The following is a 26,856-nucleotide window of genomic DNA, read 5'->3' on the forward strand; positions in this document are numbered from 1 at the left end:
ACACCTCACCCTGGCAGCTGAGGAAAGCTCCAGGATGGAGCTGGGCATGCTTTGGGGATTTTGGGAGGGCAGAAGAAGGATTCAGACAGCAATGGCCTGGGAAACAAAACCAAGCACGTCAGGATAGATGTGGCAAAGCAAGGAACAAGCAGAGAGAAGCAAACACAGGCTGGCACAGGCCATGCAGTGGCCCAGGAAGGGGAATATTTTCAGTACAAATTGGACACAGAACAGAGGATATTGTAATAATGATGCTCTGAAATGGCTGAATGGGGTTTGTAGTAAGGCAGGTGGAAAGAAAGGAAATGCTGCATCTTGGAGACCAGCAAGATTAAGAGCCTGAATACAATATCTAGAAAGGGGTCAGAATAGAAAATGAGCACACCACTCTTGTTACAGGGCAGAGGAACAGACATGCTGGCAATGACATCCTTAGGGACTGAGAGAGGTGTTTGGGCTCCTGAAGTTACTTGAATGCTTTTTGGTTTTGTGGTATATTGTTTTTGAGCTGAAAATTTGACAGCCATGGATAATATAAAATAACAAAAATGGTGATTTGGGCACTATGTGGACTGGAAGAGAGAAATAAGGGAAAAACCGTCAGAGAAATACCCCTAGAAAAGTCAAGGAAAGTAGAGAGGAAAGAGGCACAGGCAGAGCTGAGGGAGCTGAAGCAGGTGAGGCCAGAGGAAGCTGCAGGAAGCCAGAGAAACAAATAAAGTGGATGAGGAGGGGATGAATCACAGGACAAGGTGAGGGACAAGGTGAGCATGGGAACATGGACTAGAGGAAAATGCCCATGTACAAAGCTGGAAAAACATTAACAGATAATTCCTGTAAGAGTTTCTACAAGAGGTGGCTGGAGAGGGGAGGGGAACAGGGCCAAGCTTTATTTTTCTGGTTGTTTCTAGACCATTAGTCCCCCTTCTTTCTGGCTGTACAGAGGTTTACAAGAAAGCAATGTAGTTTTGGGCTGTCTCTATATTCTGTTGAGCCCACACATTATAAAATTACAAGTACAGTGCTCCTTTACCTGCCACCTTTAAAATAATGCATTTAGTTGCAGAGCAGTGTTCTGACCCTTCTCTTACTGCTCAGCATCCTCACCTCTCACAGAATACACCAGTCTTGAGGTGGCAGAAAATAGGGAAGCTGCTTTCAAGTGACAGGTCTCTAAAGTTCTTCCAGCCTGGTCTGTAGTAATGTTAATTTAGGAGTCCTTCATTGCCTTCTGATGTAAGTAAAGGAGCCACAGGAGGGCTGGAGAGAAGAATCAGCTCCATAGATGAGAACAGGTTCCATGAGAATGAGAAAAGCCACAAGAGGATAAAAGACATATATAAGCTGTGTATAAGAATCAGGCTAGGCATTCCTATGTCCTACATGACAAAAAAGCAGGGCAGAAATTTTAATTGATCAAGCATCCTTCTGAGGTGACATCTCCCCTGGTACCTCTGTTTTAGCCAGAGGGCTGACAAATGCAGCAGAACAATGCATCCTGAAGATCAAACCTTGATGGGCAGTTCTCCAAAACCTGCCCCAAAAATGAGTAAGGATCTAAGACACAGCTCAGAAGCAAACCTGGTGAATGGTTGTTAATAGGTGAGTATGGGTTATCAAGCCCCAGCAGCAAATGAACAAGGTCCCCCTCTGCTTTACCAGCAAAGCATGTTTAGGGACAGAGGAATGTGGAAAAACCAGGGCATTCAGCCTGTACTGGATAGCTCCCACAGCCTGCCTCCATTCCATAAAACCTGTTGCCACAGAGACTTGCCAGGCAGTGGATCAGCCAGAAACAGGATCTCCTCTAGAGATCCCAGATAACATCAGCCAGAAGGAGAACTGCAAAAACAACCCCCACAGCACCTTTCTAGGTCACTGTTCCATGTAACCCAAAACTTGAAGGGAGAAGCTGAGCTCGATGTCCCCTGAGGGCTGGGGACAGCCTGAGCAGTGGCACAGGGGGTGTGGGACAGCCCCAGAGCTGGGGACAAGGGCTGGGGACAAAGGCTGCTCTGTTCCCTGCCCCGGAGCCCTCCCTGGGGCACTGCAGGAACACCAGGAACATTTCCTCCCTTTGCTGCAGGGGCAGGCTCAGTGACCTGGCTGTCCCAGGGCACCCAGGAGGGCTGGCCCCAGTGCCCCAGAGGGAGAGGAGCCTTCCCCAAGCCTCAGGAGGAGCAGGGCTGGCACTTGAGCAGTTGGTTATTGGTTATTGGTTATTGTTGTTGATCTTTCTGCTTTCACCAGAGTGGGGAAAATAAAACTGCAAGGGATATGTCAGTGCCTTCACTCTGTTAAAGCATGGCCAGAGTTATTGCTAACTCAGCCCCCAACTCACCAAGTGTAGGACAGGGGTCTTGGTCCCCTACTTGATGGGGGAGATCTCTTGAGGGATTATCAGTGCTCTTTGAAGGGTCAAAAGAGTCAGGAGGGATTTTATTTTTCTACCACTGGGAACAATTTTCTTTGGAGAATTGGGAAAATTCTTTGCAGAGAAAAGCTGCTCCAAATCAGGGTTTGGAGAAGAGAACAAATCCAAGAAATGTTCTGATATCAAAACCATGCTGAGAGGAACCTGAGATAAGTATGGTATAAAATGAGAGATATGCACTTCCCTGTCTCCATGCAAACACTTAAGCCTGGAATAACCTCTGCAATAAACTTCACACTACCCAGCATTCCTACTCTCTCACATTCCTTCTTTATCCCCTGCTCTCAGGAAATCTTTGTACTCCAACATCCACTTGGTTATTGCCCTATTATCCATCCCAGGTGTTTCTTGAACTGCTAAACTGGGTTATGGACATCCCTAAAGCTATTTTTTAAAATAAAGACATTGGCAGATCAAATTGTAACACCAAGATTCTACAAAACAGACTTGTCTTTGCACACTGTCAGGCTCCAATTTCAAGCAGTGGTAACAGCAGTTTATTACATTTCTGAACTAAAATCTTTGTGGGGCTGCAAATATCACAGTGCTTCTAATGCCCTTCCTCCCATAAAACAGCACTGGAGAGTTAGGTACCAAGCCAAGATCCCTGAAAGCCAAACAAGGAGCTCCTGAGGACAGGGCAAATTTCTTCTTTGTATCAGAGAGAGAGCAGGTTGGAAAGGTTTCCACTTCACACATGGATGGTGAAATCACTCCCCTTCACCTGCACGTTTCCTTGGCCTCATGGCACAGACCCTGAGCTGCAGGTGAGAGCCTCAGCAGGCAGAACCATGGGGACCTCGAGGGATGAGAGCCTGCCTTGGCCCATGGGAGGATTGAGGAGCTCAGTGGCACTGAGGGAAATGGCCCTCAGGAGCTGAAAGTGGCAGGCAGGCAGCCAAGGCCTCCTGCAATACAGCCCTTATCCCTACAGGACACAGGGCCACAGGTTAAAGGAGCCCTTTTAATGGGATGCCAAAGCATTTATCTTCAGGGTAAAGAGACCTCTTGTAAACACAACATGTTGTCTTTGAGTGGTGGGGAGAATCAGAGAGAGCTCTGGGAACCCATGGACACACTGGATAAAATACAAACAGTCTTTGAGGAGATTTGGCACAAGTTACTTCAGGAGTTAAAACATTCTTGGATCATTTTTTCTCCAAAGAGAATACTATTTGTGGAGCCAAGCCCCTCTTCCCACCCCAGTAACTGGGAACACATTCAATGCAGACAAAACCCAGACATTTTATGGAGTCCCCTAATACTCACAAGAGATCATTAACAAGTGTTAACAGAAGTTGTTAGTCTTTGCAATCTCATAGCTGGCAGGGCTGATGTGAGAGCTCCAAAGCCACCGCACTGTCTCCAGTTATCTCCTCTGAGTGATGTATTTAGCTCTGTTTTACAGCTGGGGATGAAAGTTTGGGCAGCCCCTCCCACTCTTCAAACATGTGTGTGTGCATGTGGGGCACACCCGTGCCCACAAAGCGCTGAAAGCCAGGGCTGCCTCTCCTGATCTGCTGCTCCAGCTCAGCTCCTGGAGGGAGTCAGATTCCCTGAGACTGAGCCCATAACCCACTCACAGAATTCACAGAATGACCAGGCTGGGAGAGACCTTCAGGATCATGGAGTCCAACCCAGCCCCAACAGCTCAACTCAGCCCTGGCCCCCAGTGCCACATCCAGGCTGTGTTAAACACACCCAGGGATGGGGACTGCACCACCTCCCTGGGCAGCCATTCCACAACTTTATCACTCTTTCCATGAAAAACTTTCCCACTATCCAACCTGTATTTCCCTTGGCACAGCTGGAGGCTGTGTGCTCTGGCTGTGTCAGTGCTGCTTGGTGAAAGAGGTACATTCCCTACTGCACCTGTGTCACTGCCATGTTTTCTGAAAAATCCCCTTGCCAGGATTTCTTCTCCTCAGAAGCCTCAGAGAAAAATGAAAATGATAATTATCTTATTTGCTTCCACTGTGTTTTGCTGCTTTGGAATGTGGTTTGGAGATTGTTTATCCAACAGGTGGTTGTTTGATTGGTTTCATGTGAATTGTTTTAACTTAATGATCAATCACAGCCAAGCTGTGTCAGACTCTGGAAGGAGTCTCAAGATTCATTATTATTTTTTAGCCTTCTGTCTGTATCCTTTCTGTATTCTTTAGTACAGTTTTAGTATAGCATACTTTAATATAATGTAATATCATAAAATAATAAATTAGCCTTCTGAGAACATGGAGTCAGATTCACTCTATCCTCCCCACGACGAGGGACCCCAAAAATACCACACACCTGCAGCACTGTCACACCACAAAGTTTTGGTTTGGGGGTTAGAACTCTAACAGCCCTTCATTACTCTTACTCAAAAACCAAGCTAAGCCTGGAGGTTTTTTATTTGTTCCTAATGTGTATCAGATTAATTGGGGTGTTCAGAGAAAGCATGGTCCAGCAAAAAAAGCCAAATATTTTATAGAAATGCTTCCATGTGGATTGAACTCCTGTGGAGTCTCTGCACCAGCCCCGTGGTAGGGGAGCTACCTGCCCTCACCTCCCACGGCTGAGAACAAGCATTTGGGTGGATAAGGGCTCACTGCATGACTGCAGGTGTGAAAGCACATCCCATTTCTCCCACCTTCCCAAAAACCCCAACATTCACTCTCAAGACAGCCTTTCCTCAGTGCTGAGTGAGCTCCACGGGCTTCCATCACATTCTCTGCATCTTCAGCCTCTGAGGGAGGATCCCTTGCTCAGGGAATGCCCAAGCCCCAGTGCTGAGGAGGACTGAGAAAATGGCTCAGAGCAGCCCCAGCTGCCCATGGTAGAAGGCAAAAATATGGCTCTGGAAACCCCTGGGAGCACTTAGCTACTGATCCTGGTGTTTGATGAGACATAATTGCATAGAGCATTTGAATATACTGATTTCCTTTAAATCCATTGCAAAAAGCCCTCTGAAACAACCTTCAGAGTCTTCAGACCAGAAAACTCTAAAAACTAAATCCACCAGGCAGTAAAAGAAGTTATAATTCTGACTCCATACTCTGAACACTCACATTTAAGCCCTACACAAAGTTACACAAGCACTTGGGACCAAAAACCAGGATGCAGTAAAGATTTATATCCTCAGGGGAACATTATTTCTTGTCCTTGACAGCACTGAGCTTTATACTGTATCCTGCAAATAAATCATATCTGCTGCTTCTGGAGCACAGCTGTCAACCTTGGCTGCAGGAATACATGGGACACAAAAGCAGGAATTGGGTCCTCCAAAAGGGAAAAAACCCCAAAAACAACTCAATGGGTGCTGGCAGGTGTTTGTTAACTAGCTTCTGTTTGCTTTAGCAATATACTCATATTAAGATACAAAAGTGATAATAAATCTCTTCTCCTAGATTACACAAGAATGTTATATATTGCTTCCATATGATCAGTCATTCTGTTTTCAGTCTGGAAATCCATGGTGACCACAGATTTTGCAATCTATTCTACACTCTTTTAAAGAAAAGGAATGGCAATATTTTGTGGCACTATTTTAAAAGGTTTTTGTCTTATGAAATTTGCCTTCATATAGTACACAAGAGATTTCTATTAATTAGAATGAAGATAAACACAGTGAAAAAGGCTATGAAGGATATTATTCATGTTTAACAAAATAAAAATCAGTTGTTCTGATTTCATCTGCATTAACATTTTATGAGTTTAGGGGTTTGATTTGGTTTTGCTGTTTTGTTTTGGTTTTTTCCTTTAAAAAGCCCCAACAGTTCATAAGCCTGTCTTGTTTAAAATTGGCTGGTCTGAGAGAAGCACAGCACAGATCAAAGAGCCCAGCACCAGAGCAATGTTTGAGACACTCAGTAAGATGGAGAGTACTGCCACGGTGCCTGTGCCCTGGGTGCATGGCAGCTGCTTTGTTTGTGCCACTTTGAACACATTTCTGGACTAATTACTTTGTTAAATCAGAAACATATATGATGGAACCAATTAGCTTAATTGTATCTTGTCAGCAACCACGGGTTAGCTCAAACATCTGTAGGACACTGTGATATTGCCACTTTAAAGCACAGGGCAGCAGTGGCTACGTGTCTTAGATAAAATCCTGGCCTGCTGAAGCAATGAATTGTGCCTTGCCACATACCAAATTCCAAACTTATCAGGCACAGAGCCATAAGAGATAAGGAAAAAATTGGGAGTTTGCTGTTATTTTCTGAACACTCAGAGCTTTGCTTTCACAAGATGGGCACGGTGCTGTTCATGGAGGGCTGCAAGGGCCATGCTGAACTGCAGCTGCATTTCTTGCAGAGCAGGAGCTGCATGGGCCCTGTGGTGCTTTCAGGGTCCCCAGATGGAGGAGGAAATTGAGAATCTGACTCCATGTTCTTAGAAGGCTAATTTATTATTTTATGATATTATATTAAAGAATGCTATACTAAAACTATACTAAAGAATAGAGAAAGGATACTTACAGAAGGCTAAAGGATAATAATGAAAGACTCATGCCTCTCTTCACATTCTGTCACAGCCTGACCCTGATTGGTCATTAAGTCAAAATAATTCACATGTTGGATAAACAATCTCCAAACCACATTCCAAAGCAGCAAAACACAGGAGAAGCAAATGAGATCATATTGCTTTCCTTTTTCTCTGAGGCCTCTCAGCTTCCCAGGAGAAGAGTCCTGGGCAAAGAGGATTTTTCAGAAAATATGATGGTGACAGGCCCTTCCCACAGCAGGACACAACAAACCCTCAGGACCCCTCTGATGTTACCAAGCAAAGAGGTCCAAGCTTCCTCACCCAGGCCAATTACTTAGTGGGGAAAACGAGACAGCTTCTCATCCATGGTCACTCCAGAGCCAGGTTTGTATGTGCCCAATCCCTCCTGCTCTCCACTTCACACTGCATCTAACACACTGAATGAAGCTTGGAGCTGGGTCTGTGCTGTACATAACATTTCTGGAGAACTGGAAGGACAGAATCACAATGCATTTGCAGTACAGATTTTTCTCTTGCTGCATTTTCAGCCAGTGATATTCTGGATGCAATAAAATACAAGGACAGGGTCTTTAGCTGGAGCAAACACAAAGTAAACTCTACCAAGTATAATCTAAACACAAAAATCTCTTTTCCTGAGCATCACAAAAGCATTTGAAAGAATGTCAAACAGATGCCCCAAGAAAATTACTTCCCCTGCCTCTTTTCTCATCCCAAACCCTTATTATTACTTTTTGATTGATTTTTTTTGGCTCTTACACACTCTCATGCTGATCTTCTTAGGTGGGCTCTATACAACCTTCCCAGCTTTCTTTCATCCCTCTAGTGTTCTTGCCAAGAAATTATTCTAGTTTTATGAAAGGTTTCTTTTTTATTTCATAATCATTTTCTCTTGATCCAAAATGAACTAAAACTCAGTGGTTGGGTGTTTTGTTCTTTAATGCAACACTTGGTCTGCCAACAGCCTTGAAAATGTATTTCAGCCTTCTCTGTTTATTTGAAAGCTGTTTCTTCCAAGAAGGCTAAGAATAATGTGGTTACCATAGTTTCCTTATCCACAACCAATAAAATGCAGCTTGGAATACAATAAAACAAAGCTGAGACTACTCACAAAATGTGACTGAATGAGTGAACACTGAAATCTTCACCCTACATCACTCATCACTCCTAGCACTATGGAAAACACTCAGGGCTGATCAATAGCCACCCTTTGGTGCAGCAGGGAAGATGAGGATAAACTGTCCAACTACCAGCTATTTGAGATATTTCAATTCCAACACTTTGGATGTCTGCTGCTTTGGAATTCCCACCTCACAGACTGAGTGTTTCACTGCAGAGATTTTGTGCTTTGCTGTAATGTCTTGTTCTGGGAAGCTTTGCTGAGGCTCACTGGAACCAAGTGATGGATTAATTACTGCTAGGAACTGGTTGACAAAGTAAATAATGAACTGCTTGTTCTTACAGTTTTGTTGGCTCCCGAACAGGCAAGATTCTAGGGAACAAGCCAAAAATAATCTTTCCTCTTTCAAGTCAACTGGCCAACAAAACCCCACATACACTTCAGAGATTATACAAATTACACCTGCTTTGGACACAACCATTTGCTTTCCTCATTACAAGTGAGGGGATTTTACTCTAATAAAAGGAACTTTTAAGAAATGAAAGAAAAGCAGTTGCTCTCAATAGTAATGAATAAAGAAACACCCACCACATGCACAATGGTGTGACCTGCTGGCAAATTTTTTTTTTTTCCGGATTTAAAAAACTTGGGAAGGGAAGGGAAGGGAAGGGAAGGGAAGGGAAGGGAAGGGAAGGGAAGGGAAGGGAAGGGAAGGGAAGGGAAGGGAAGGGAAGGGAAGGGAAGGGAAGGGAAGGGAAGGGAAGGGAAGGGAAGGGAAGGGAAGGGAAGGGAAGGGAAGGGAAGGGAAGGGAAGGGACAGAGCATATCCTATTTGATGCAAGCACCTGAGTGGGAGAGAAGCAGAATCCTCCTCCCACAGAGTCAGTGCATGCTTTGGGTCTGACCCCTGTGGTGCCTGGGACTCTCATAAACACACCAGGTAAACATGGAAGAACACAACTCAAGATTTTCTGGTGTTCTGCTCATGTTTTCTTGCCAGTGACAACAGCCCAAGACCGCTGAGTTTAAATTAAAAAGCTCTGGCCATGGTTTGATAACCCCTGGATGTAAGCAATAGGGAAAGAAAATAAAGCAACTCCCTTCCTCAGCCCAGGCACCCAGGGCTGTAGGTGGGGATTCTGAGCAGAGGGAGCAGGAGAACTGCTGGAAGAGCATTTGCTGCTGTTGTTTTTGAAGAAAAGCTGTTACCCTCACTGTGCAGCTGTCTGGAGCTTTGTCAGACCCCAGGAACACCATCAGTGGGTGTATCAAACACACCCACTGAGAGCCACGCAGTTTCAGTTAGAGAAGGTATTGCACAAGAAAATATAACACTTCTTTCATCCCTGCCTTCTCATCTTGGGAAGGTCACATGTAGGAATACACATGAACAGAGGAAAGAGAGAAAAAAGGTGTAGGAGTTCAAGAGATCACTCATGTGGTGAACATGCTCCACTCTCATGTTCACCTCACAGCAAAAGCATTCTGTGTGTAGCAGGATGCCAGCTATAATGCACAAGATAAAAAATAGTACTTTTACAGGAAAAACATCTTAGATCTGTTAGTGTTAGCTCATGGCATTGCTTAGACCAAGTAGCACGTTTTTAAACTGCTGATGTCAATCAGGATCAGCACTATAAAAGAAAATAGCTAAAAGACAGGTGTTGCAGTAAGGTAGAAAAATTATAAAAGAAGGGCCTCACAAAATCAGGCCTGCTCTGTTAAATGGATAGCTGGCCTGTCATTTCTTCTAAGCAAAGCTAGCACTTTACAAATTCCCATGTGAGAACAATCCTGGTGTGAGCAGTTCCTTAACATAATCTATTCCTAGGTGAAAAACAACCAGCACCTACAGAAACATTAAATCTATTCCATGAGAACCAGAGAAGAAAACATGTAAAGTATTTAAGAGTAGAGAGATTTGATGGACAAGTAAAATACCTTTTACTAGCCAATAAAGTAATAAACAAGAAAGGTACTGACCAATTGGAGTCACACACAAGGTCTGTAACACTGTATAAAAAGGAGTAAATATGTGAATAAAGAATGGGCTTTTTCCAGCATGAAGAAAATGGAGTCCTGTGTGATTTATTTCAATAGACAGGTCTTTCATATCCCCAGAGTGAATACCCTGGGGAGCAGGAAGAAACAGCAAAGACCAAACCTGTAGCAAACTTTGCACCCTCCTTATCTATGAAAAAGAAACAGGTAGACCAGGGATTTTTTTCAACATTTCCATTATGCCATCAGCACAACACACTCCAAATGTGAACTTGTTCATTAATGTTTTTAACAAGTTCATTAGTGTTTTTAAACTTCTCAATCAACAACACCCAAGAGGAGAGGCCCTGTGGCTCTGCATTGCCTTGGGGACAAGGCAGCAGCCCCTTTGTCACCAGGCTGCAAATGGTGCCCACAGTAAATGACATTTAAAGTCCCATCTGCTGTGCCATGACCAGCTTGGCTGTGGTTCCAGAACCAGCATCCTGGCTGTGGCTACCAGAACCCTGGCTGTGGTTACACAACCAGAACCAGCAGCCTGGCCATGGTCCCAGGGCCACAAGCTTGGTTGTGGCTACCAGAACCATAACCAGCAGCTTGGCTGTGATTACACAACCAGAACCAGACCCAGCAGCCTGGCTGTGGTTCCAGAACCAGAACCAGCAACTTGGCTGTGGTTCTAGAATCAGAACCAGCAGCCTGGCTGTGGTACCAGAACCAGAACCACACCCAGCATCCTGGCTGTGATTACCAGAACCATAACCAGCAGCTTGGCTGCGATTACCAGAACCAGACCCAGCAGCCTGGCTGCGGTCCCAGAAGCAGAAGCAGACCCAGCAGATTGGCTGTGGTTCCAGAACCAGCAGCTTGGCTCTGCTCCCAGAACCAGAACCAGGAGCCTGGCTGTGGTTCCAGACCCAGACCCATCAGCCTGGCCATGGTCCCAGACCCAGACCCATCAGCCTGGCTGTGGTTCTAGAAGCAGACTCAGCAGCTTAGCCATGGTTCCAGACCCATCAGCCTGCCCATGGTTCCAGTGTCACATCCATCAGCCTGGCTATGGTTCCAGCACCATCATCCTGGCCACGGTCCCAGGGTCAGACCCATCATCCTGGCCATGGTTCCAAACCCATCAGACTGCCCATGTTCCCAGTCCCAGCTCCATCATCCTGGCCATGTTCCCAGGCCCATCAGCCTGCCTGTGGTCCGAGGTCAGCTCCATCACCCTGGCCATGTTCCCAGGCCAGCTCCATCACCCTGGCCATGTTCCCAGGCCAGCTCCATCACCCTGGCCATGTTCCCAGACCCAGCTCCATCACCCTGGCCATGTTCCCAGACCCAGCTCCATCATCCTGGCCATGTTCCCAGCTCCATCACCCTGGCCATGTTCCCAGGTCAGCTGCATCATCCTGGCCATGTTCCCAGTCCAGCTCCATCATCCTGGCCATGTTCCCAGCTCCATCACCCTGGCCATGTTCCCAGGCCAGCTCCATCCCCCTGGCCATGTTCCCAGACCAGCTCCATCACCCTGGCCATGTTCCCAGCTCCATCACCCTGGCCATGTTCCCAGTCCCAGCTCCATTACCCTGGCCATGTTCCCAGACCAGCTCCATCACCCTGGCCATGTTCCCAGTCCAGCTCCATCACCCTGGCCATGTTCCCAGGCCAGCTCCATCATCCTGGCCATGTTCCCAGTCCCAGTTCCATCATCCTGGCCATGTTCCCAGTCCAGCTCCATCACCTGGCCATGTTCCCAGTCCAGCTCCATCACCCTGGCCATGTTCCCAGCTCCATCACCTGGCCATGTTCCCAGTCCAGCTCCATCACCTGGCCATGTTCCCAGGTCAGCTCCATCACCCTGGCCATGTTCCCAGCTCCATCACCCTGGCCATGTTCCCAGTCCCAGCTCCATCACCTGGCCATGTTCCCAGGCCAGCAGCCCCTGCTCCAGGCCAGGAGCACACCCACCCACCTCGTTGATGGCCAGCTGCTCGCCGCCGCCCCCGGGGTGGCCGTAGCGGTGGGCGGAGCTGCGGAAATCCTCGTACAGATCCTCCTCGCTGCCCACATCGTCCGTCAGGGCTGTCTTGTCCAGGCCTCCGTCAGTGATCACTGCAACAGCAAAATGCACAGGTTGGCACACAGCACAGCATTCCAAAAAAAAAAAAAAAATCAATAATAAAATATATTTCTCCATGTCAGTCTATATATAAAATCTTTTTTTTTTAATATAAGACTTCTAAAATTTCATCTACATTTAATTCTATTTGTCTTCAATAACCACAAAAAATATTTTTCATTTACAAAAACAAAATGTAAGCTATTATTCCATCAAACATTAAAAATAACCTGTCACAGACATCTTTTATGAAAAATCCTTTCCTTAGGAGTTTTCCTCCTGAGAAGCTGGGAGGCCTCAGGAACAAAATGTAAACAATGGTTATCTGCTGCTGTGGAATGCAACAGGTGCATCTGGGATTGGTCTTATGTGGTTGTTTCTAATTAATGGCCAATCACAGTCAGCTGGCTCAAACAGAGAGCCCAAGCCACAAACCTTTGTTATTCATTCTTTCCTATTCTATTCTTAGCCAGCCTTCTGATGAAATCCTTTCTTCTATTCTTTTAGTATAGTTTTAATATAATATATATAATAAAATAATAAATCAAGCCTTTTGAAACATGGAGTCAGATCCTTGTCTCTTCCCTCATCCTAAGAGCCCTGTGAACACTGTCACAATAACCAATATAATTGAAAAACTTACATTATTAACTCATAATATTAAAATAATTACCCATGTAAAACACACAAAAATCATTTATCCATCAATATAAATCAAAATATAAAAATAACTTTAAACCTTAAAACTTTAAAAAAAAAAATTCAGTGCTGCCTCAGTAGCATGAAACAGGATGGCAGCTCACTGGGGCAAGGGGCACCATAATGCAGCATAAAGGGGAAAAAGACAAGGGAACTAGAGGAAATTTGGGTCAGAATTCCACCCTCATGCATGCCTGTTCTTCAGAGAATTTTTCTCCACCCATGTTTAACCTCCATAAATGATTGTGTCTTTTTCTAGACTGGAAAATACGATTTTAAAAAAATTCAACAACTGCTGTATGTTGCAAAGCAAAGACCAAGCAAGAATAGCAAAACAAGGTCTGAAAAAAGGCACAGGCAATGATGGCACAAGTGTGATTTTATTAGGACTGGCTAGAAACTGGACCAGGTAACAAGAGCTCATGCCTGCCACTTCATGCCTTGAGGGTTATGATTTACCAAATCCTATCTGGCCAAAGGAGCCCTCAACCTTTGGGAAAAACCTTCGCCTTCATCTCTGCCCACACACTTATATGAGAATCATTTCTGATGCCTAAAAGGGTGTTTGCTCCAGAATGATCCATTATTACCACAGGAAGGCCATCCTGCTCAGCACAGCCCCCCAAAATGGAGGGCTCACAGTCTGCAGCTACAGCAAACACTGAACTCTCAAGCCTGAGAGAAATAAAAATGTGACATTTATACTCCTAGCACAGAAGAAAGTGTCACTGCATCTGTTTCATGGGCAGGATCTTTGTCCTAAAGTCTCCCTAAGGTATTAGCAAACACCCTGCAGTGCCATGTGTGACATTCATCCCATTCCTGCACTGGTTGCTGAACGTGAACCTTCTGTTCTGAAACCTGTGACAAATGACAGTGATTACAGAAACCACTTGCTGACATATTCCTCTGGATTAGCAACTGCCAGGGCAACAGTTTCCATGACAAAGCAGTGGGCTTGACAAAGATTCCTGTGCATGGAGCACCTACACAGGCATGGGGCAGAGAACAACAGAATATTCTAGAAACTGTCATTTCAGTAAATGGACTTGACACGGCTACAGGAGTAAAACTGAATGAAAACACGGACATTGCTATCAGCACACCTGGCAACAGTCTTGGCTGTGCCAGTTACATCATGTGAGCCTCCAAATTTTTGCAGAACAGGTGAAAAAATCTTTTGAGCTTGACCTTGTAGAGATTTAATAGGGAGAGACTCACAAAGCTGGTCTTGAGCCCTCCTTTCCCTTCACAATGCAAGTGCATCTTATGCACATACTTGTGCCATTGGGTCAAAAAAAGCACCCCATGATTTATTAGCTTATTAATTACCTGAAACCAAAGCTGCACCACATTAGCACTGAATAAAATGCTGACAAAGCTCCAGCCAGGCCTGCAGAGTTTGTCCCCATCCACACTCTCAGTACCTGGGATGGTTTGCTAAGGCTGCACCACCTGATCTCTGCTATTTACAGGGAGGTGGGAATTCAGTGTAGCACCTCTCAGTTCAATGCAGTGACCTGACATCAAAATGATGAGGATGAGCTATTTTTAAACTAAATACTTGCTTGTTTATGCTTCGAATTCAATAAATTGGCACAACACAGCAAAGGTTGTCTGAAGCTGGGACTGCACTTGGTATTGATGGCAATTCAGGACACAGAGGTGCAGATGAGCTTATGATTAAAGCAGAATTTCCTGAGCAAGTATGGAACTACCCAAGCATTCAACTTTAAGTGACATTTCACACAAAAATCAAGCATTCCCCTAGCTTTGCTCTGACACCTCACATGTTCATTATCCAGAAATTCTGCACTGAATGTGTGCCACTAGTATAGATTGCATATAAAGCAATTCTGGGGTTAAGACCTAGTCCATTAATATAAAACTCAAAACCAGCTGGAATACCACTGATATTATAATTTCATGCAGAGTTACTGGAAATTTTTAAAACTAAATTCAAGGACATTAAAGGTATCACTTTTTCCTCACACACTGAAAAAAAACCTTTGATAGTAATGAACAATTTCCAGTGTGTTAGTGTAGCACAGAAACAAATTTAAAATGTTTTTCAAGAACAAATAAAAATAAATCATTTATAAGAAGCAAGTTAGCAGTCACTTAATTCAAAACTCTTCTGCAGCCCTCTGATCTCATTCTTTTCCCTTATTTTACACACAGCTTCATTGCTTTGCCCTTACACATCTTCTGCTATTTTCACTGCTGAAAGTAACCTTCAGCTTGAAAAATGTTTATTGGCATCTTTAAGGCTTTTGTTTTTTGCCCCCACATTTTCCTATTTGTTCTCTGATCTGTGCTTAGATGAAAAAGCAAAAGCTCCAGGGAGGTATTTATCTGTGTTACTTAAAATGCTCTATACCTCTGCTAAGTGCCTTGAAAGCTGTGCTTGCTTTTACCAGAGATCTGGTTTTCCTCTCTGATCTTACCAAGCTCATCAATTCTCTGCTGTCTCAAGACCTGCTACAGCATTTGGGATTAGTTTTGCTGGCAAAAAAAAAAAGACATATTGCACCAAAATTATACTTTACAGGCATGAGAAAGTTCTCAATCCTTGAGGAAGAATGGCCCAGGATAGCCATTGCACATCTTCCCAAACTAATGCTGCAGGGAAGAATTAAATTCATGAAAAATAAGGGTTTGCTCTGAAGCAGGTTAGATGAAAGACATGACCACAAATAAATAAAATAGTAGTCTGGAATGGTGACCCAATGCACTAGAAAGCCATCAAGGAAGTAGGAGAGTGAAGGCTTTTAGTGTAGGAACTGACTTAATGTGCAAAGCACAAACTAGGTCAAGTAGAAAAGAGGCAAGCACTATACAAAAATCTTAGCAGACAAGTTAGCAGAGATTGCTGGAGCAGCCTATCGTGGCACTGTGAACCTGCACAGGGATAACTCAGGTGCTGCATTCCTGCCAGCCCCAGGTGCTCATGTCTGACACTGAAGCTCAGTGGCACAGCCATGCCTGGCCTCTGGAGCACTGACCTGCCCTGGCCCTGCCTGCCAGTCAGGCCACACCAAGGAACAGTGTTCTGTCAGAAAGTAAAGCCAAGCTTCAATTAACTCAAGCAGATTTCTTCATATTTATACCTCTGTCCTGATAAATGTCACTAAATATGGCAAAAAATCCCACACACAGGATTAGAGGGAGGGGAAGTAACCAACATTTAGTACTAGAGCCAATATGTGCAAGAACTAAAACTGTTTCCTGCTGCTGTTAGTCCTAGCCCAAGCTTGGATTTCTGTCATTCCAGTACAATAGTAGATGGATAATGCTAGCAAGAGCAGCTCACAAAAGAATGCCACACAAACTCTTTTTAATGCATCCACACAGATAAAGTGTCAAAAACCTGACTCCATGAAGAATTATCTTGAGGATGTGAAGCTTTAAAACTCATTCAAAGGATGTCACTGGAAGCAGGGAGTGGCACAGGGGCTGCCTTGGGCTGCTTTCAGGGATGGCAAAAGGGAAGGGTTCTGTTCAAACCAAGTGAAGCTCGGGCAGATGGTGCAGGGCAAGGCTCACCCTGCTCACACCTCCCCACAGGGTTTGGAATGCAGCTGGAAGCAGGCAGCAGTGGGAAGGTCCTGCCCGGGCCCTGCTTGTGCCCCTGCCTTGCTGAAAGGTGATGCCAAGCAGCTCCAGAGGTACTGGCACACAGTTCCAGAGCTCCCCATGGCACCTCTGGAGCTGTTTCCAGCCCTGTGCTTCACAGGGAAGAGCACTCAGAGCCCAGAGGGAGGGACAAGCCACAGCTGAACAATTCACTGCCACCCTCCATCCTGCTCAGAGGTAAATTGGGTCATTGGAGGGCAGCTGCCTGCATGGGGGTTTGCACAATCCCCAGGTGACACTGCAGGACAAACCAGCGGGGCTGCACTGGGACAGCCTTGACCTTCACCACCAACAGCGATGGCAGGGAGGGGAAAACAAGGAAAAGGTTTTGTGTTGTTCATCAAACTGGTGGGAAGAGGAAGTTGGAATTAGATGATCTACTGGAGGTCTCAGAAAACAAATGTTAGCTGCAGTGCAGAGATCAGCTGAGACCAATGTCACCAGTTCACACATCTGTGCCCTGCTCCTCTCTCAAAGGATGGACCTGCCTCACACATTCCATGTGCCAGCAGTTAGTGAACACAAGCTGCTGTCAAACAATCAAAAAAATAATAACCTCAAACAAAACCCCAAATCAAAGTAACCCCTGAAAGACTATACACACCTGCCCCCATAAAAAAAATAAAACTAAAGGAATATAGTCCCACCTTCTCAGTGGAAAGCTATTCTCACAGAATAAATTTCTAGAATGGTTTCCTTGGAGGAGTTGGACACTACAGCCCCAAATCTAGCACAGCCTCTTACCAGAGCTCTCTCAAGCTCACAGGGGTTCATGTCTCAGCTGGAACAAACCCCAGCAGCTCCCCAGTGGCAAGGAGCTCCAGACGTGTGTCTGGGTCACAAGCCTGAACAATGACCCAGGACTGAAGGAAAATGGGCTGCAGGCACTTTCCCAAAATGTTGGTTATCTGTTTTCACTTGACTTACAGTCTGCAGCTTTTAGGGGCAAGGCTGGGACAGGAATCCATGATGATTACAGACAGCTTGGAAAGCCAAGAGCATCCATAGTTTATTAAAAGCACATTATATTGACAAAGAGAACAATTTTTCCTGTATTTGAATTCTCTCCTTCAAGTGTGCTTTTTCCACATCCACCCATTTCATTTGTCTCTGCAGCATTTACATTTAAAATAATCCACCAAAACAACAGTAGGAGGCTGATTTACACTCACAGAGCAAATTAATTCAGAGCTAACAACATCATCCCCTCTGCCTCAGTGAGCAGAGATTGCTGTGGTTGTGTGCAGCCCACAGGAAAGCTCAGTGCAGCTGTGCAGGAAGCACTTCAAGAGATTGAAGATGATAAACAAGTGAAGCATGGGGCTGGGAACCACACCCAGCCTCCATGGCCCAGGTGAGAGGAGCCCCTCTAGCTCCTCTTCATCATTTGGGGTTGCTGAAGCCATTTCTCCTTGGAAATAGAGCTGCAGCCCCCACCAGTCCTGCTCTCCATTATGTGCTTCATTTATCAGATGCTGCTCCAGAGGTCCCTCTGCAGCTGCCACAGTGAAATCCATCAGTGATGTCACCCCAGCCCTGCCCCAGCAGTGCAATTCTGCAATTCTGCAGCTCCCACTGTGCTCAGGGACCCTCCCTCAGCATTCTGCTCAGGCTTGTGGGCCAGTTTAACGGGGAGAGGGAGGTCAGGCAGGCAATTAGCACCAAGGGAACAATGACCAGTTAGGATGAGCTTCATGAGGAGAAAAAACCTAAATAAAACAAAACCCCAAAACAAACCAGAAAATCACCGGGATTTCTGGTCCTTCAAAACCAAGCCTAGAGGGCTGAGGTCATTAGGGTGACATTTCTGAGTAGGTTACAAAACCATGCTAAGCCAGTCTTTGAAGGAGAAATCACAGACTGGGAAGGAAAGACAGAAAATATTTAAGTAAGCAAGCTTCATCTCCTCCATTTTAAAGAAACATTAAGAAGATAAAGGATTCAACATAACAAAATTGAATTAACATTTTGGTATAGTGCCACAAACAGAATTTCTTTTGTGAATGAAGCCAGTTCCTAATTAGCTGAGGTAAAGAGCAAATCTGTGCTTGAAAAAGAAAAAAAGGACAGCTCTTCAGTGGGAAACCAAGCACAGATCCTGTGTGGGTCTGCTGGGCACATCACCCAGGGTACCATTCATCAGCAATAATGCACTGAGCCACCCACTCAGGTTTCAGGAGTTTTTAAATCCCAATTAGAATCTAAATGACTTGCAGGGAGGCTTAAGGGAGTTCTCAGCTCTCTCGGGTAGCAGAGATAATTATGGGCAAGAGAGAGGTGGATTATGGATTGCTCTGCAGCTCTGACTCCCACATCAGCACGTGCAGCTTGGCCCACTCTGCCCTGGCACACACAGGGCACACACAGGGCACAGAGCTGCCCCCAGCCCCTCCCGGGTGATGGCACAGCTGGGACAGGGGCAGAGGTTTAACCAGCTTTGAGGAGGAGTGGACACAGTGGGGAGAACAGGTAGGAAATCACATAAATGTACTTTCTTCATCCAAAGCCTGATCCTTTGTTGAAAAGTGCCTCTGTTGTACTGCACACAAACTATTAATTCACTGGCCTTGTTCCCATCACAGCTACTGACTTGGAAAAAAGCAGGCACGTCCTCCTCCTCCATGTATTTGTTGTTTGTTTGCTCAGGTCTGATTACTCATCCAGTGACTGTTTGCTCTGGTTTTGCAGATGAACATCTCTGCAAATGCTGTTTACTTTATGTCTGGACAGCCCTGAACACAACAGGGCCAATTTCAGTTGAGTCCTTTAAGCCCTATCACAATCTAAGCATGAAGGCAATGGCAGCAATCAAAGCTAGCAGACAAATCCTTATCCAGGCACACTCTTTACCATATCCCTGGCAGGGTGCGCAGGCTGGAATAAATACCTGCCATGTCATTTGCTGCCCCAAAAATGACTTTTATTCATTGAAGTGGCTGTAGTTTAAAGCAGTTTGGATGTGTGTGTGTCTAGGTGAGACAATCTACCATCATGTTTTGAACCTTTCCTCTGTGAAAACTGAAATGATTGCTTTTCTCTTTTCTAACAAGAAACTAGCACTGACACTCCAAACTCATGAGGAATTCTCACCTGTCCATTCCACTCTGCTGCTTAGCCCTGTGCCTGCTACATTTGAGTAAAAATCAGACCAAACTGCTCTCCCTTGATGTGAACACCACCCACCAGCAGCACCAAAGCTGTCCCTTTTTCAGAGCCCTGCATCCCAAAATGCTGCCTGGGGAGCAGCACACTCCTGCTGGAGCGTGACCAGAGGCAGCTCCGACCAGCAGAGTCCTCAGTGAGCCACCAGCTCACCTGCAAAGCTGAAAATGCTCCATCTCTGCATCCATATCCACCCATTCTTATCCAGAAGTGTAACAAAAACTGAGGAAATTCAAGCAAATGGGTCAGGAAACCAGAACAATAGTTATTTACAGTGAGCAACACCTACTTCAGCAAACAGGGGAGGTAAAGCAGCATCAAAGAGTGTTAGTACAGCTGACAAGCCTGACAAAAATGGACTGGAAGAGGTTTTGTCAATAAGGTTCCAGGAATTTATTTGTTTTTATCTGTTTATTTTTAGAAGAGCATCAGCTCCAGATTTTCAAAACCTTATAGCACATCCCACAAGTTGGAGGATCAGCAATCTGGCAGAACGAGACACACTGTTTATTTAAAAGATTATTCCCACAGACTCCCCTATATGATCTCAACTTGCCACTATTTCAGGGCATGGTTACTGTGGCATCACCCCTGGAATCACCTTTGGGCTTGTCTCAGCTTTTGTTTGCACAAATATATGAAACTTGCCTGTGGGAATGTGCAAACACTGAACCACACTTATCTCACTGCTGCTGAGTCTCATTGCTCTGCCTTCACCTGAGTTCATCTGAACCAAAGCCCTGGTGCATACTCAAGCATTCTCAAAATCTGTGTTTTAATCCTTATTTTTCTCTTCCAGAATGCAAATGAAAGACCCTTAAACAATTCAGACAGAACAATATTTTTAGTCACCACCAGCCCTCAAATAAAGACCTCCGACAGAAAATGTTCCCCGTTCTCTCAGGAATTGTTGTCCCTCCTGCCTCTGCAGCTGCTTTCCAAAGACTTAATTGGTGATTTCTTCATGCAAGTGCTGTTATGTCCCAAATCTCACACTGCTCTTTTCTTCTTTAATTCTATTGATTTAGTGATGATTTGCTTCAGCTCTAAAACAACTTCCTCAGAGCCCTGTTAGAAACCCAGCCATCCTGGGCTCTCACAGAGCCTCCTTTCTTGTACCTGGTGCTTTATTAAACAAAGCAAAGAACACAGACCTGCTGTAGGAAATTCTGGTTGACTTTTATTTCCTGGAGGTCTCAGAAAACAAATGTTAACTGCAGTCCAGAGTTCAGTCAGACTAATGTCACCTAGTGCAGGTCATGCAGTTCCTCACATCTGTGCTCCGCTCCTCCCTCAAGGATGGACCTGCCTCACACATTCCAAGTGAACACAAGTCACTGTCAAACAATCAAAAATAAAAAATGAAACCCATATTTCCAAAGATTCTGCATTTTTATTCTGTCTCTACATTCAAGCACACCCTCAAGAGACCAAGAGCTTGGTAGCTAAGTCTTTGCTAAAGATTTTGTTGCCAAAAAGCAAAAAATTTTCTTCAGTTCTAATCACAGTCCAGGAACAAGAAAATTCCACTACACACAAAGTTTAACTACTGGCCTGAAAAAACACACTAAAGATGGCTAAGATGATACTTGTGAAGAATTGCCACTAGGATGTGAAACAATTCATATCACAATAGCCTCTGAAATGTTGCACTTGGTCATGCCAAGTTTGTATGGAACAAAACAGACACAGGTCTTTCTTATAGTGGCATCATCCACATTATAACTTGAACAATTAAAAATGAAGAATTGTTTTCATAGCAATTGAAAGCCTTGGCAACGTGGCCCCTTTGGTTAAGCTGTCAGCAGAGCCTGGAGGAGGCCTGCAAGGCCCAGCCTGGGCTGGTGGGTGGCACGGGCACTGGGCAGGGGCTGCTTGAGGCACAAAGAGCCTCTGCTGGCACTTGGGGAAGGCAGGCTGTTTATCCAAGTGTCTGACGACTGGTTTAAGAGGCTAACTTGGAACACTTCAATTTGAAAAATGTGACCTTTGGTTTTTCCCAGAATTCTGCATAAATGCCATAAATTTAGTCTTTATCTTGGTGAAGCTATCCAGGCTGACAAGTGGCTTATATCTATGACCTTGGACCACAGAAGTAATTAAAAATGAATGCCATGAGAAGACTTTCAATTGCTCTTGTGCATTATCAAGTATAAGTCTCAAGGGGCAGCAAGATTGTTTTGTTGACATTATTTTGCATGACCAGTCTTCATCTGGTTTCATGCTGGGGATACAATATTTTCATTAAAAATACTTCTAAAACTGCTTTACCTATAGGAAATCCCTCTGTCCCAGTTTATATTTTAATCTGAGTTCTAAGAAAATCCCTGAGATGAAGCTACCAAATATTTTTGAGGGAAAAACAGAAAATCAAGGATTAATATTATTGAGCTACAAGAGCCACAATAGCTAAGGGATCAGGCTTTTTGCAGCATACATTTGAATCACACACTGCTACACAAAGGAGTCAAAGCCAGGCTCTGAATTAGTCAGGGGAATTCTTTGGTGTTATTTAGAACAGATTTGGGAGATCAGCTCTGAGCCAGCTACAGGACAGATGCTGAACATGGCCAAATGCAATCCAGTTTTTATAGCAGAGTAGAAGAAGCCACAAAAGCATTGCCACTGGAAGGTGGGTGCAGAACAGCAGGGCACCACATCAGCTCAGGGACCTGATGGACAGGGGCAAGGTGGAAACCCAAACCCACTCAGACATGGCATATTTACACTTCTGTTAGCACAAACTTTGCTGCCAGAGCACAGAACTGGCTGGTTTTCATCACCAATACCTGTGCTGAAGAGCAGGTGTACAAACCAAGGGAAGAAGGTTGGAGCCCTGGATGGGTCTCCTGCCCTTTCACAGCAGATGCAGCTGCACCCCACTCCTGCCAGCCCCCAACACCTCTCCTCCCCAGGGACTCCACACCTTCCTGCCAGTGAAACGTGTGGAAGTGAAAGAATCTGCACTGAAATAATATCAAATAATCATCAAATCAAATACTATCAATGATATCACTGTACATGGACAGTGATATTCTTATGAAATGCATTGGAGAACTCAAGGACAGGCCCTACTGCCTTATGCATTTGATTTGTTCTTATGGGCTGCCCATGAGAAGCACTTGTTCCCTGGGAGTCTGGGGATGCAGATATGATAGATTGCTGCAAATCAGATTTAAAGAATTATCCTCAAGATGCTGAACCTACTGATTGATGCACCTCAATAAACTTTCTAATATCATAGGAACAAAAGGAGGCTTTGCTTTCAATAAAATGAAGTTTCCTAGGAAACTGGTGTGAGAAGGTGCCTCATTTCAGAGCTCTTCTACAACGTCCAGGTCTGAGCTGTGGCTGGATGTGTCAGATGCAATCTCACCCTACAGCAAGAAAACTCTTCCAAGGAAAACATTATTCCTCTTGAAATCCACTAAGTATTCCATTCAAAGTCATTATTAATAGCCCCTTTAGAAGCAAAAAAATACATTCTGTCAAGGTCACATTGGCCAGGGTGCCTTTCATAGTGAAATTCATCACTTGGGATGTTTACTGAGGGCCTGGAGAAGGAAATCAGAACAGCAGAGTTGGGCAGATCAGCATTTCAGCAAATTGTGAGCCTGAGATGCTAAGCATGCATTTTGAACTGTGAATTCCAAATGACACATTACCACTTCCAGATCACTGCACGCAACACAGAATATTTTGGAGCTTTGGAAACTAATTTAGAAGTGGATTCCATGCCCAGCTGGAGATGAAGAATGAAGCACAGCCAAAGGCAGCTGTGTGTGAAAAGGGACATTCTCCTGGAGACCTGGCTGCAGCAAAGCCATCCCTGCAAATCTGACCCCAGTGGGAGCTGGTTTGCAAATACACCCAGGCTAAAACAGGATCATCCCTTCAGAGCAAATCTCTGGGTGTTCTAATGCACTGCCCTGCTTAACAAACCTGCAGTTCCTTATCAATTGTTTGGATTTATGAAACAAGCACAATAATCCCTTCACTCAAGGGCAGGTGTGTCAAATGTGATCTTCCCTGTGTTTAGCCAAATTTTAAAACATTGAATTCCACAGTGCCACTGCTATTGGATGCTATCTGTGTATTTTAAACTGGCTGGACACATGGCCTGGATGAAGTGTAAACACAAAATCTGTCAGTTTAGATCATATTTCTGTAAGAGCAAGCTCCTGGCTAATTTTCATATTCATCATGACTTGTTCTGTGCAGAAACATCTTCCTTTAAGTTAAGGTACAGCTGTGTCTGTCTCATAAATTCAAATAATTATTTTTGTGTTCAGCTTTGGTGGTATTCCCCTGCACCAAAAGCCCAACTTCATCATTTCTGAGTGACAGCCTATGTAATGCAGAATTATTACATCAAAGGACAACGCTGAAGTATCAATAAAGGAAAGAGGCCCTCAGGAGACTACTGTCAAAAGATATAAATTTCTTCCTCTGATATGAAAAAAACCCTACCCCAACCTCTAAAACAAATTCCCAGATGATGTCCATCCATCCTGGAAAGCCATCCATCCTTGCTGTGACAGTGACCAGTGCTCTCAGCACCAAAAACATTTGTTTCACTTGACAAGTGAGGGGTGTGGAGAGTGAGCTGAAGAGCCCAACAGGAGGGAAACAGCAGCAGGACGAGGCTCAGCCTGCACAGGGCTGCTGTGCCTCCCCTCAACAGCCACAGATATTCCCCCAAAAGCAGCTGGGGGAGACACTGCTCTGCTGCTCCTCAGCTTCTGTAAAATCAAATCTTCAGGGACAGGTGGGAACACTGAGTGTTGTTGGTTTATCCTAAAGGAGCTTTAAAAGAGACTTATTCTAGTGATTAAAATCAGTGAGTGAGGCACGTAGCATGCAGTGGGGACCATGGAAGCTGAGCATGCTGTAAAATTCATAAAAAATTGAGAATGCTTTGTTAGTCTGATGCCTTGTGGAGGCTGACCTAGAACAGAGACCAGACAGAGTTAAAAAATAAAGTAGGGATTTATTCAAAGGATCTCCTCCATAGATCCACCTTGGGCAGCACCAGAGCCCAGCCAGGGCTGCACCCAAGATGAACCAAAATGGGCACAAAATGCACAAGTGGGCACGGGGTCTGTCACTGTGATCAGTTCTGCTCCGTTTGCACCTTGCAGTTCATTGTCCCATTCCAGCTTTAGCCCAGGCAGTCCCACCCTGCTTGTTTTTCTCTCTCCAGCCCACGGTGTTTGTGCTCTGGGGCTGAGATTTGGATCATTTGTCCTTGGTGCCCAGCTGGAGCAGGAATTGTTTTGTCTCCCTGCTCTGTGCACAGAGCTCACCATCCCCTGACATGAACCCAGACCCACACACTAAAGCAGCACAAATCTGAAAAATAGAAAAGCTAAACATGAGGCATCATGTCCACAAGGCCATTTGGGTGCAGCAATGCCAGATGTGCCTGTGCTGTGTGGCATGCTGCATTCTGAGCTGCAGCTCTCCTGTCACCTGCCCTGGGGGCCATGCTGCAGTGCAGCCCTCAGTGATGAACAGACCTGTCCCTGTCCCTGTCCCTGTCCCTGTCCCTGTCCCTGTCCCCCAGCCTGCCTGGAGAGAGCCAGCCCTGCCACCAGCTGCAGCCTGCACAGCACCAGGGCACACAGTGCAGGGGACACTCACTCTTCAGCCATTCAGCTGTGACCCTTCTCCTCACACACTGCCCCAAAGCAAACTCAAGAATCTTTACAAATTAGCTTTTTGCTTGTATCAACAAACTGGGTTGACCACCTCTTCTCCTGAATAAAACCAAAAGATGGGTACTAGGGACCTGTATCACCCTGCAGCAACCTCCCCACCCTCAGCAGAACTCTAAACCCCACCCCATTAGAGAGCAGCCCCTCCAAGGAGCCCATCATGCACTGACAGAGCCATTACACATATCAATGAGGGATATAAATCTCCTCACAATCCTGTTTCCTCACACCTTGATGAATTACTCTTCTGTCTGCCTTCTTTCCTTCCAAACACAAATGCAGAGGCCAGGCTCCAGAAGTGGGACATTCTTCCCCTGAAGCCCATGTCTGAACTCAGCAGGTGCAGTTCCACTGAGGGCAGGAAATTGCCATTTCTAGACCCTGTTCCTGGCGTCTGCTTATCTTTGCTGCTGGAAACGGAGCAAATGTCATCAAAGTGTATCAGAAGTTAAACAATCCCCTTGACTCCAGCATCCCTCTGCTGTAAATACAGCCTGAGCTTGTTTGAACTGGAAATTGGCATTCCTGGGAATGATTGCTCTGTACACAGCACTGCCTCCAGTCGATACCACGGCACAATTTCTGAGCTGTATGAGTTTTCATTTCTAACCTCACAGTAACCTTAAAGGTTTGGGTTCATTCTTTTCACCACACTGCACAGATCCTTCTTTGCATAATCTCAAAAATGTCAACAGCAAAGCCATCAGAGCAGGCACAGTGGTGCTTGCCTGGTTTCAGTGCACAGCAGCATTTCCAGTCTGATAAAGGCTGGAGATCTCCCTCAGAGTGAGAGAAAAATGCACAGATCCCTTTTAATGGGGAACAGATTGATCCTAGATGGGAGGGACACAAAGAACAGAGGAATTCACAACTAAACAAGGTGGTAGCAGAGAGATGATAAAAGGTATCATTAATACCTCCATTCTAATTAGCATTCCCAGTCTAAAGCAACAAAATAGCATCCTTTCCTGTTGGCCTCCTCCATCCTGCAGGCACAACAGAGCAGTTTGCACCTGGAACTATTTCTCCTTGTGTTCTGCAGGGCTTGGGATCACCACAGGTTTGAGCTGTCACTTTGGAGAGGGCTTGGGCACTGGCAGCTGGAATTGCTGGCACTCAGATACCACACTCATGGGTCACCACAGTTCCAATGATCCCCCCACTAAATCTACAGCCTCACATAGCAGCTAGCTCCAGTCTCATCCAGCCTTTGGGGAGGAGAGAAGCACGTTGTGAAGATGTTGCATTTCCAAACAATGGGGTCTGGGACTCAAAAAAGACTCTGGAGCTGGTGAAGAAGTCAGTAGGCTTTCACAGCTCCAAAATGATGACAGCTACAGAACTGATCTGAAATCAGGAGGAGAAGGTTTCTGCTCTCCTGGTGACAGCACTGCAGCATCACTGTGTACAGAACACATTGGATTCCTGTGCCTTGGCTATTGCCAGAGCACTGAAATCTGCCAAACCCTAGGGAGAGCTGAGTTTG

The 26,856-nt window shown here is 45.2% G+C and overlaps 1 protein-coding gene across 3 annotated transcripts in view; it reads right to left on the reverse strand.

Moving 5' to 3' along the window:
• Positions 1–26,856, reverse strand: part of ARHGEF4 (Rho guanine nucleotide exchange factor 4) — a 216,522-nt gene that overhangs the window by 40,489 nt on the left and 149,177 nt on the right. For all 3 annotated transcript variants that reach the window (XM_063166465.1, XM_063166464.1, XM_063166466.1), the window contains one exon: positions 12,010–12,149. In XM_063166465.1, coding sequence (XP_063022535.1) covers positions 12,010–12,149 — 140 coding nt within the window. The remainder of the gene's footprint in view (positions 1–12,009; positions 12,150–26,856) is intronic.

This window comes from Melospiza melodia, chromosome 12, assembly GCF_035770615.1.
Source record: "Melospiza melodia melodia isolate bMelMel2 chromosome 12, bMelMel2.pri, whole genome shotgun sequence".
NCBI classification, from domain to species: Eukaryota; Metazoa; Chordata; class Aves; order Passeriformes; family Passerellidae; genus Melospiza; species Melospiza melodia.